The sequence below is a fragment of the Astyanax mexicanus genome, chromosome 11 (assembly GCF_023375975.1).
Source record: "Astyanax mexicanus isolate ESR-SI-001 chromosome 11, AstMex3_surface, whole genome shotgun sequence".
In the NCBI taxonomy this organism is placed as follows: Eukaryota; Metazoa; Chordata; class Actinopteri; order Characiformes; family Acestrorhamphidae; genus Astyanax; species Astyanax mexicanus.
In genome coordinates, this window is record NC_064418.1 from 14,846,900 (window position 1) to 14,859,682 (window position 12,783).

Genomic DNA, 12,783 nt, shown 5'->3' on the forward strand with positions numbered 1-12,783 from the left:
TTTTTTTATATATAAGTAATGCCTGTTCTCTAATCAGTAGCTTTTTAAACTTTGCACAGCAGCTGCTACAACAGGGCTTTAAGTAACGTTGTGTACCTTTCATTCACAATATGAGAACATATAGCCAATCACACCACAAACATACAGCAATATTATATTAGGGAATAATATTTACTGTATTAAATATTTTTTATTAAAATAAAAATTAAGTAAATAGAGATATAGTGCACATCTGAAATGCATCACCAGCGACACAATTAATTACCTTAAATGGTAAATAAATAATAAATAAATTATATCAATACTTAAATAAAAACATATAATAAATAATCTAGGGCTGCCACTTAAATTATTTAATAATCAATTTATCTTTTGATTCTTTTTTAGATTATTCCATTATTATTCAGATAAAAACAAAAAAATTAAAATACATCATTAAAGTTAGTAATTAGTTAATAACTACTGATCTAAAATGAAGACGACTAAAAGAGAAATGCAGTTTCAAAAAATAACCCAACAGTCTCGTTAATTTTATTATAATCATTATTTAATAACAAAACAACAGTGTCTGTAATGTAAATATATTAAATGTATAATATAATAAATGACAGTGATTCTCAAAAACTTCCATGCAAGATCAGAGTCAGAAAAGATATTCATGATAAAAAATTATTGGATTGATTTTCTTTTTCTCTGATTATAGCTAATTGCTGAAAACTCGCTAACTGTGAATGAAATGAAATTACTAAAAATGAGACATTTAACTACTCCTGCAGGCTTTTAGGAACATTAAGTGAGAGTCTGTATCTGTATAATAACTAAAAAAAATATTAAATTAGTAGCCAACTATTGTAATATATATTTTTTTAATCTATTTAATCGATTAGTTGTTGCATCCCTTAAATAATCACTAATCACTAACTAATTTATTACATTTTATAAGAAAATAAGATGCTTGTTTTAGCACCCTGGTGGATTATTAGTGTACTGCAAGCACCAGAAAAGTACATACAGAGTGTTTAAAATAAACATTTTAAAGGATACTCAGTGTATAAGGAGATATAAACTCTGGTTTCCAAATGCTTTATTATGTTTAATAAATCTTGCAATGAGCCACACATTTTTTTTATTATTTTAAATATAATACAAATGTATACATACAAAAACTACCATCAAAAGTTGTGGTAAACCCTATTTTATTTCCTTTCTTGTTATCATAATAACTATCATAGAAACTAGAAAAAGACACAAAAACACAGATAACTCTGTAACTATAAAAAGTATAAGTCTTTTCCTCAGAGAAATTACAGATGAAGTCAGTGAGCAGTGAGTACTGTTTAATACACATCTTTAAAATACTCTTGGAATTTGGAGAAAACTGGTACAGGAAGAGTAAGGTCTGGCTGACCCACATGGCAACGCCCTTACCTCAGATTAACATGACTGGACTAAATCTTAGTTTCAGCAGTAAAGAGAAGAATTAGAAGACTAACAGGTGAAGTGCAGTAAAAAAAAAAGTCACTGATAAGGCGAGAAAATAAAAAAGTAGCTTGTCTGCGTCCTAAAGCACTAGGCTACTGGATAACTACACAATATAGGAGGTTCTAATATTCTGACTGGTAATGTATTTTCATATATTTATTTTCTTAATAATTAGTAAGAATGTCAAATGACTTTAGTTTCTGGCAGGCATTTTATGAGTCTGAATAGTATTAAACTCTGAAAAATTTAATTACGCTGCAAGAAGATTTTATAAAATATGGATATTAAAATATTCATTTAAAAAACAATGCAAAATCTATGAAAATTCACCTGATAAGATGGCATTGAAGGATACTGGACCATCATGCCTTGCATCTGATTTCCCATATTGCTATGTTGGCCGCTCACCAGGGTTTGACTCTGCGGCTGCTGGACCATGCTCTGGTAACTCGGCTGTTGATTTGGCATCACAGTTTGGTAACCTGGAGAAACACAGACATGGATCGCGTAAACACAGAGGGAGATATTCAGCTGGTGTCTTTTAATATGAGCACCCACAAACACAGGCAGACAGAGCGGTATATGGGCTGCCAGGGACGGAACACATTCAGAAGGTAATTGGCATCCTTACCTGCCTGCTGGAAACAACACAAATAAACGTGATAGTACTAAAAGCAAGCAGAATTACATGGTACTAACAATGACTGTAGCAATATTACTCTATATTAACATGTTTCAACTGTACATGGAACGACATAATAACACAATACAATATCATACAATACAATACAATACTAAGACATTAAAGAACCTGAAAGATGTCAAAGAGCAGAGGAGTGCAGACGTGTGCAACCTGAAGGAGGCTGCAATTATGCAAAATAATGAGTCTGGGCTAGCATGAAATGATCTGTGTTTAAATTACAGTACAGCACTCTGAGGCAAAGCGAGACAATCTGCTTAATGCCGTGTGGCCTTTCTTTTTATACTCACGAGTTCATTGCAATATTGTGTGAATGAGCGATTCGCTCCCGGAGAATGTCAATTAGACCTAATTACATCGTTGTTAGCTGCGTGAATCCTTTACTGATCACCTGGTGGTGGAGGCACCTGTATGTGTGTTTTTTTTTTTAATTCTGGCATTAAATTGCTTTTCATTACCTCTGCTTAAGTGCACAGCCCGGGTTATTAAAACAGCTTTCATTATGCCTGCCTTCTTTGAAACCGTACATCTCTTCTTTACTACTGTTATTGTTATTTCTGGATGACGACACAGAGAAAAGACAAGACAGATAAAGAGAGAGAGAGAAAGAAGACAATCATCTGCGTAAAATGGCCCGCCGTGGCGAGGCTACGTACGCTAATAGAGAAGGCAGAGTACATGATAAAAGCAGGTAATGCGGTTTTGTTCCGACAGCCATTACTACAGGACGGGGATAATTTTCATCGGTGTCAAGGTTATCTGGGGAAGAGGTTTGGAGAAGAAGGGCTTATAACCTGGCGATGCTATTGAAAAACCCTCGCCAGAGGAGGTGCCCAGCGGGGGGACTCTGCGGGGGGCCTGTGTGGAAGCAGTGCAGAGAGGAAAGGAGGGGTGGAGGGTGGGCCATTTTCAATTTCTCCTGGCTTTTGGCCAAAGAGACAGCAATCAATTTAGCCCAGATGAGAAAAAGAAGTGGGACAAAAGGAATAGATGGCCCTCGGCGAGGAGCCAGCTATTTTTGGTTCAATTCTCTCACCTCCACTTAGGGAGCTAGCATGAAGGGAATATAATATTAAACACTCTCTGTTCAGGCTGACTGAGCAGGAGGAGACGGCGATGGAGAGGAGGGGATGGAGGGAGGGAAGGACATGAGGGGGAAAGAAAGCTGGAGCTTTTGGGAGATTAGATTTACTCAACTACCCAACTACTCTGGACTGAGTCTGCTCGGAGTGGAGGACTGATGTTAGTAGAGTTTGCAGGGTTTCAGCTCTGTGAGGTTTTATTTTTCTAGGGTAGATATTTAGTTTTTTCCTCATGTTTTCTTATCATTTATTTATTTCTTATTCCCCCTTTCCTTCACTTCACTTCACTCCATCAATCCTGGTCTGATCTGATTCTATCCCGCTTTCTCACACCCAAGCAACTAATGATGTTACTGCATGACTTCCAAACTTGGTTTAGTTTAGGAAGCACTTCCTCTCAGCGGTATTTCCTATTTTCCCAAAAAGGAATCCACCAAATATTAAAGTTCCATGGAACTAGGCTGGACACGATAGTTATGTTCGTTTGGATGATTAATTGTGATAAATCATGATATGCATATTTTTATGCCATTAATGTAATGATATAATGATATTATAATAGCACTAAAATACATTTGCACCATTTTTAATGAATAATAAACCTTCAATTAGTAAAATATTAAGAATAGGCATTGATACTTTGCAATAAGTGTACATTAATTAACAACAGTTACAACAGTATGTCTTAACTATTTACTAACTGACACTAGTTAAAACATTACTTATCGTTAAAACATGTTTAACTAATGTCTCAATTCATTATTATTTACAACATTCTTCAGCATTATTTTTAGGTAAATTGAGTAAAGTTTAATTATGTATTAACTAGTGTCAATTAATAATTAGTTGAAACATTACTTACATTTAACAACATTTATTAATGTTTTAAGGTAGCACTATTTATGACCCTTAATGTAAAGCATTACAGTGCTGGACGATATAGTAAAAAATATTAGGCCACAATATTTAAAGACCTTTTTTCACAATCCTAGAATACACGATCACAGTCGAAATGCTTCAGTAGTGACAGATCCTTAAAAACACTATTTAAATACTTGCCTATACTACAAAAAAAAAGTATAGTCAATACGATAAGAAATGTATTACAACGTAATAAAATAACACCATATATGTTGGTCAGCTCTAATTGAGTTTAGCAAAAAAATGATTGTGGCCATATATTATCATACATAAATTATCCAATAAGTTAATAAACTAATTATCACGACAGGCCTACATGGTCCCATCAACCAGGCTTACGTGGTTTACATGAAGCAATAATGCCGTTCAGCACTGGCACTCAATTAACTCGATTCATCATTCCCCCATCACAAAAACAACAACAGCAAAGCTAGAGAGACAACAGAGACACCCTGCTTAAAATCTTTTAATCAAACAAAAGGTGTCCCAGACATTATTGATGCCTGAGGCTGTGTCAACAGACACAAGAGAGGATGTTTGATCCCGTGTTAAAGTGCAAGCCGACTCTGTAATTAGAAGCTGGGTATTAGCTACAACCACCACACGGCGCTTTAGTTATACACAGCATTTTACAAGCTTTGATTACTCACAGTAATCAGGTTTCTCATTCTCAAATCTTCCATTTAAAAACAAACACAAAAATATTCTGCTTAATTAACCATAACACTTTTAGAATTATCGTTATCATTAACAAAGTTTAAGTATGTTTGTTACTGCAGGCCAAAATGTATGCAGTAGGTGGAAAATAAAGGGTATTAATAATGTATGCCTGTGCAAATGGTGCAAATGAATTGAAATCAACCACAGTGCAAGCAATGGATAATAGTCACCGTTATTGACCTTTTATTTCCAGTTTTGCTGTTTTTCACTTCTTGGCATAATGTAAATGTGCTAATTATCTTTTGCCAATAATCTTCACTCTTCAGTTTCAAACTGCCCACTAAAAGGTAGAGCTGCAGTTTTTGAGATACAATATTTAAATGTATGGTTATTATATTTAAGTTTATTCATTAAAACATGCACATAATCTCTTGGAGCACATGCTACGCTATTCTTTGTAATTTTTTTTAAATGTTTCGTACTGGAGATGCTTCTTTACAGTGGGACACTGAAGCTCAATAAGCAGAGATGGGTAAAGTTAGAGCCTGAAGTCTTACTAATACTGATATTTCAGTAACATCTAGAAGAGTATATGATTAAATATGTTAAATTCATTACTTTTCAAATGACATCACTGTTGTTTGTAGACTTTTTTTTTTTGCAGATCTTGTTTATTTTAAAAAGTAGGCAAGAAACACTATTTTCTTTATTGAAACAGTATTGGAGGATGGCAAAATGGAGATATAGGGCTTTCTGTGTAGCAGTAACAAGATTTATCAACAATATTTTGCAATACTTATTCTATTTTATCAATATTTCCACGATGGAACTTTAGAAATACCCGATTATGGTACCTGTGCGCATCCATGGATGAGGTGATGAGAGTTTCTGTCATGCAATTTCACTAAATGAACTATAACTTTCCTAAGAGTATGCAGAAATACCAATATGTAGACATATGTCCAGTGTTTTCGGGTAAATGTAATGTTTCACCAAACTGTCTCTAGACAATCAAATCAAACATACTACATTATACAACTTGCTTACACATTTAAGCCTGGATTATTGCTGCCTTCAAGTTTCTGAAGCTCGTATGTATGAAATGATATCTGTTCAAACAGTTTTGTTCAGAAAGAGCATGGCACTCTAAAAAATGGCTTTTTCTGTTTACTTTATATATATATATATATATCACCTAATGCTCATACGTGTTTGTTTTGTTTGAAGTAATTGGGCATATATATATATGCCCAATTACTTCAAACAAAACAAACACGTATGAGCATTAGGTGATCAATATTGTTTTCCAGTATAAAATATCTGATATTTTAACAAGAGTGGACAAGAGTAAACCATTAAAACATAGATTGCAGTTTTCTGTTAAGTCAGCATTTTTTTATTGACACACCCCAAAAGTTGGGGCTCATCTCATAAACATGATATTCTCAACATGACTTGAAGGCAGCATATAACCACAAGCTCTCTGGTGTTACAGCAGATGTTACAGCAGTGAAATCAGACGAGTGCAGCTGGCAGGTAGGGGGTCTCTGGCCCTGAGGAGGAGTGAGGGGCTGGAAAAGAGACCGGTTCACTGTGAGAATCGTAGAGCCTCTCAGACAGTGCCCCGGCCCCGCATTCAGCCACTCTGTGTCAAAGCCGTCGAGCGCTTTGGATGATCTGAAAGGAATATGCAGCGCCTCTGAATACGCAGCTTTGTGCTCTGGGGGCTTTCAACACTATGGTGGGTTTTCTTTTCGTCCCGCCTATTGAGCAGATAGACTTTCAAATCTCCAGACGATTCATTAGGAACCATTCTTTAATTCAAACTTCTGACCAGCCCTTAAACAGCACCCGAGCCGGCCCCAGAAGGGCAGCTCAAGGTGCTTAGAGGCAATTTAGTGCCTAAAAGTATGAAAATTCTCTTGAGGTTGTCTAAGAAAAGATACAGAGCAATAAGGAACTTTTTCCTTTTCACCTCCCTCTCCTTTCTCCTTTTTTTTTTTTTCTTTTTAATCAGAGAGCTTTAACGATTCAATTGAACAAAACAGCTGTCAAAGCACATGGGGCAGCGAATAAGTGCAGAGTTAACGGTAAGGGGAAAAACAGCGCTAATTCTGCATTTGATTGGAAATGCTTCTTGTATCTATTTAAAAAAGGGCAATACAATGCAAGTACCCGGCACGCTAAAGTGCTCAGCGCTGTAATTAGCTCTTAGCTCCGCTCTCTTGCCCCCAGGGCGCCTCCTCGTTTTCACACGCAATCTTTTGGCGTACTCAACATAGCGAAGAATAACCAAAGACAACAAAATAACAGAGAGAGAGAGAGAGTGAGAGTGAGAGAGAGAGAGAGAGAGAGAGAGAGAGAGAAGGAATGGGAAGAATCAGGGGAAAGTCATAATAAAAACACCAATAAAATAAAAATAAGGAGTGTGATGTCCCAAATCCAGTGCGGCACAGGATAAACAGAATCCAAAATAAACATTAATACTCAAAGGGAGGTGTTGAGAAACAGGATTTCTCTAAACCAGGCTCCTCGCTGACAGTTGAAATAAGGACACATTTTTTATGAATGTGTACAAATGAGGAATATTTGAACAGTGGCCTGATTAAATGTGCAGATATAGATACAGCTCTATCTCACCATATATATGATATAGATAAAGCTGTATTTCAACATATATATATATATATATATATATATATATATATATATATATATATATATATATATTCTACTCATAGAGTAGACATAGGATTCTCAATGCATTTGTTACCGCTGATCAACGCTGATTAACATGAATGAGCATGTCTACAGAGTTAAAAGCCAGAGTTACAGACAGTAGAAAATCCCTGTACTTAAGTAAAAGTGCAGCTAATCTTTATAAAACGTTACTAATGTAAAGGCTTTAAGTGACCTTAAGTAATACAGGTCAAAATCCTATAGTATTGTAATACCCAATATACTTTATATATATAATAATTAAAGAATTGTAATGTATTTAGTATGGGAGAGTATTTGAATTGCAGTTATTAAGAATCTGGCACTGCTTGAGCATATTTTGTCTTTCATGATAAGTGTCATGTATTGTAAAAATGACTATAAATGTCTATATAAAATCTTTATCATACTCCCATTATTAATGTTTGTTCACTACTGGATGGATCCATGAGTAAGAGAATGTATATGGTCTTTTCCCCCTAGTCAAACAGAAGTGTTTTCATTTTTTTTAATCTTTATGAAAATTGAACCAAATTCTAGCCTTCTATCTTCGAGCATATGGTAGCGCTTTGGCTAATGGGTCTTTGGTGGTTTACCTGGCTGCTGAGCAGGTGGGGGAGGGGGCAGGGGCTGGCTCTGAGGGCTACTGTACTGCACCGTGCCAACTGGCCGATACTGCTGGCTGGACAGAGGGTACTGGCCTGGTGCGCAGTAACACGCTGGCATCTGCGGATGGGAAATAAATAAACAAGACAAAATGTCATCAAAGCAATCCGGTGCACCTTGATGCTCACCTTGCGATTAACTGTGGAACAGACTTATCAGCCAGCAAGCATCTAATATTCCAGTACAATGGATTTTACAGATAGAGATAGAGAAATTTAACAAAATCAGCTATGTATATACAGCATCAGTCAAAAGTTGACATCTTGTATCAAATTGATTTTTATTTATTTGAGATTAAAAATACACTAATGAAAACTTAGTGCAGTTTTTGAAAATATTCCATTTTTTGTTGACTATATCATTCAACGTGTGTTCCTTCATGGTTCTAATGATTATCTACAATGTAGAAAAATATACAAATAAATAAAACCGATTTGGTACAAACTGTGTTCACATGTTTAAGACTTTGATCCCAAGAAAATAGCTAAAAACTAATAATTATTAATATTAATATAATTTCTTAAAGTGACACTAATAGTGCTTTTCGCTGCATTTCCACCAACAAAAGTAGGTTCTAGATAGCTTCCAGAATACTAGGATCTTCAGTGCGAGTCGTGACATCTGTAAGCCTGTTTGTACAGGAGCACAGCTGTTGTGCAACGCACTCTGTTGTTGATGTATGATATGAGGTTTTCACTAAAACTTGTGAAAATGTGGGCTTCAATTAAAACCCAGAGCCTGTAAGTTCTGGGGATTTAGTGACCTCTCTGGTGAGAATGTGTAATTGCACAGGGCATGTGAAAGAGTACTTTTAATGCAGATTAATGCAAATAAATCTCTGTGTGCTGTGGTAAAATGTTGTATTTGAGTGTTTTTTTTTTGTTTCATTTTGTTAACTTCTGAAACACTGCCAGAATGTACTGAGTAATTACATCCACACAGACCTACCAGACCACTCTGTGTTAAGAGTGACTGTATTAGACATTGCAGGAATTCCATATCAGAATACTAATACCATTAAATATAATATTTTTTTCACCCTACAAACTCATTTATAATTACTACTGCTTTCAATTTAAAAAAGAAAATCTTAGGGACTGCTGCTTTAAACACCTGAAAATGCAGAAGCTCATAAAGCCTATACATGCTTTAACGGTTTAGTCGTGACTGACCAGTTATGCTTAAAATAACAGAGTGTACAAACTAAACTCACTTTCATAAGCCTACTTTTATAAGACTTCCTAACACAAAACCGGCTTTGGCTGACCTACCTGCTGCATAGGCTGCTGCATGTAGCCCTGCTGCTGCATCACTGGCTGGTTGACGGGTGCCGGGCCTTGGGTGGAGTAGGCCGGGGCTGGTATGCTCTGCCCAGGGGAGGGCACCATATAGCCAGCCTGCTGCTGTGGAGGAGGAGGAGGGGGCGGCGGAGGGGCCTGAAGCACCACGGAGGAGGGGTACATGGCAGTGTGGGCGTCGCGGCCCTCCCCAGACGGCTGCCGCACAAGGCTCATGTGGCTAAACTGGGCGCTCAGGTTGTCTTGCTGGCGGGTCAAACAACAGACAACACTGAGGTTAGGGCATGGAAGTAGATGCTGCACATATATACTGTACAGATGCACATAGATAATGTACAGTACTGGCTATCTAAAGTAAATCATATGACTGATAATGAGACAATGAATCTAAAATAATCCTCTTTTACACTGCGGGTTTCAGAAAGTGGAGCATTTAAAGAAGTTTAATTGCTAATCCTTATCAATTTGTTTGATTTTTCCCCCTATTAGAAATACACTGGGACTTGCTGCATTTCTATTCATAGAATATTAACTTCAACATCTGCTCACAGATTAATTATTCAATGCAGTCTTCCTCTGCCTTAATTAGTCATTAAGGGATGTTTACTGCTAGAGAACGGTCAGAAATAAGGTTAGCAGAACACACAACGTGTGCTTACATGTTAATGGAGGAGAAATCAGTCTCAAGCCCTGTTTGGACAGAATGAGTATTTCATTTATATGGGGAGGAGGAAGAGTGATGTAATTATTACCAGAGCTTCTCACGGAGAGTGTTTACATGCACTTCATAATCAGATTAATGCAGAACCTCGCTTGTTTGTCAGTAATCCGAGCATTGGTTTTACGTGAACTTTGGTAATTAGATAATGGGAAAACCTAAAAGAGTTTTACCGGTACTTGAGCAAGTAAATAATCAGATGCTTTGTGCCCAGCCAATAGTGTTAAAGAAATAGACATGGCATAAACATAATTTAAACTACATTTTGTTTACACACTGAGCCACAATATGAACATACAGTATATCATTGCTAGAAAATGAAGATTCTTTAAATCCTTTAGCTTCAAAGTTGCTCTGAAAGCGTTTTTTTCATCATCTTGCAGGTGTTGTGTTAATTTTTGCTGAGTTATTCCCACTACCATGATCTGTTTTCATGTGTGCACAGACTGAGAAAACCCAGAATACTCTTGTTATGAGCATACATGCACTGAAAAATACCATTACTAAGCTAAAATACAGCTCCCAATCAGATTTTGTAATATAACATATTACATACATCATAAAATCATATTTCTTTTATTGTTTGTAATTTAGATCATAATGATGATTAAAGAAATAACATGACCACTTAGATAATCAGATACATGCAGTAATCCAATTCTAAATTCAATTGGAAGCGCATGTAGTTTGAAGCCCTGTCTGAATGCACCAGGTCAGTCAATTTTACAGACTGTACACTTATGTTTCAGTAAACATCAATTTCAGCACCTATTATCTGCTGTAATATGAATCATAAAAAATAATCTCAGGTTATATTTATCCTGTGCCAATCAATGGCTATGTAAATATTCTTTTACATCCTGAGAAAAGGGAGGTTCTCAAGTATGAAGCGTTTATTTTAGCTGTGAATGGCACAGATACATTACTTGAGCTGTTTGCCAAATATGTAGCAAAACTAGGGTACTATAAGATGTACACCACTCAAATACAGAAGAAAAGAAGAAGGACTTTGAAGCCTTAAGCAAGTCATTTGATTTCATGTACATGTTATGAACATTTAGCTGCTACTGTCCAAGCTAATATAACATTATTACTATAAGTTGATTATAAGATTAGTTTAAGGCTTTCATCACATTTTATTTAGAGCTGGCGGCAATAAGTAAATCAAGTAGCCACTCCCATCTCATTTCCTGTGTGAGTCAAAAATTGTACAGGCATCCTTTAGTAAAAACACATTACTCCACCTCCCAATGTAAATCTAATTCAGTGAGAATAGGGCTTAGGTAGGAGTAGAGTAGAAACATTCAAAAATCCAAATTCAACAGCAGCAGCTGACGATGTCTTGAAACACATAACTGAGATGTTCCGAGTCATTGTGAAGTAAATAGAGCAGCTGACTGCAGACTAAAAACTTGTGCAGACGATATTAATCTAATGTAGGAACAAGACCAATGAGCTCCATTAGCGGGGGCAACGTTCTCCCATCCATTCTGCAGGAGAGCTTTTCTATTTTTTATTAAGCAGACACATCTATCACTGAGCTTGCTTTAAATGGTTGCATAATATTCAAATTTGCACCAAAGGAATTCATCAAACAGCAAGAAATGCCTTGCTGTACAGATTTAATGATTTTCTTCTTTTCAAGAGAGTATTTATTCCTTTTTCATGCTAGTTAACTGATGTTTCAGGAGTTCACGGGGAAATTATATTACAAAGACTATTATAAAAACTAGGCATGCTATTGTGCATATTGAATGTATCTGCACTCCAGTAACACAAGCCTTACTTGGGTTATAGAGAGATCATGCAATTATTGATTACTCTGCAACAGTTTGGTACTGTGCAAATATCAGAAACTGCCTTTAATGTCTTTCATTTCCAGTCAAAACAGACATTAACTACAGATATATTTTTTTATCTTAGATTAGATACAAGACTTGCAAGAAACTCAAAGATAAAAACTGTTTCTGAAGTTCCTGAAACAAACACAAAAAAAAGTAATAAAATAAAAATGTTGACACGGCTGACTCTCTCAGTAAAGCTAACAGACTGAGTTTAGGCCTTAGAATCAAGAAATGTGTGCAAATCTTTTGCAAAAAGACAGAAAGAGGGTCAATCTAAACAACCCAGACCTGAAATCAAATGTTTTGTAACAAAATATAAAAAAATGGTAATTTTTTAAGGGCGCTTTCACATCTAAAAGTGTGGACCAGAACCAATATCAAGATCATGGTTCAGTTGATCGGGACCTTGCAGCCTTTTGGTCTAGGCTGTGGTTCATGTAACCTTTCACATGTTCTATTAGGCTGAAAATACAGAACAAATTAGGAATGTCTTTCTAAACACTTCAGACCTCAAAATCGCAGAATGTGTTTTGGAACAAAGCAGAAAACATCTGTTTTTTTATTATTTTTCTTCTATAGTTTAACAGTGATGATAGCCTGAACCCAACTTTCTGTAATAGGTCCAAAAATTAGAAACATCTATAAAAAAAAAAAAAAAGTGGTTTCACACTGCAAATAAATAAAATCATAGTTC

General features: G+C 35.9%; 1 protein-coding gene across 9 annotated transcripts in view; it reads right to left on the minus strand.

Moving 5' to 3' along the window:
• The window catches only part of LOC103033833 (R3H domain-containing protein 1), a 73,570-nt gene that overhangs the window by 12,233 nt on the left and 48,554 nt on the right, over positions 1-12,783 (minus strand). For all 9 annotated transcript variants that reach the window (XM_022667912.2, XM_007250596.4, XM_022667919.2 and 6 more), the window contains 3 exons: positions 9,501-9,773; positions 8,160-8,289; positions 1,813-1,964 (listed from right to left, as the gene is read on the minus strand). In XM_022667912.2, the coding sequence (XP_022523633.1) occupies positions 1,813-1,964; positions 8,160-8,289; positions 9,501-9,773 (555 nt within the window). The remainder of the gene's footprint in view (positions 1-1,812; positions 1,965-8,159; positions 8,290-9,500; positions 9,774-12,783) is intronic.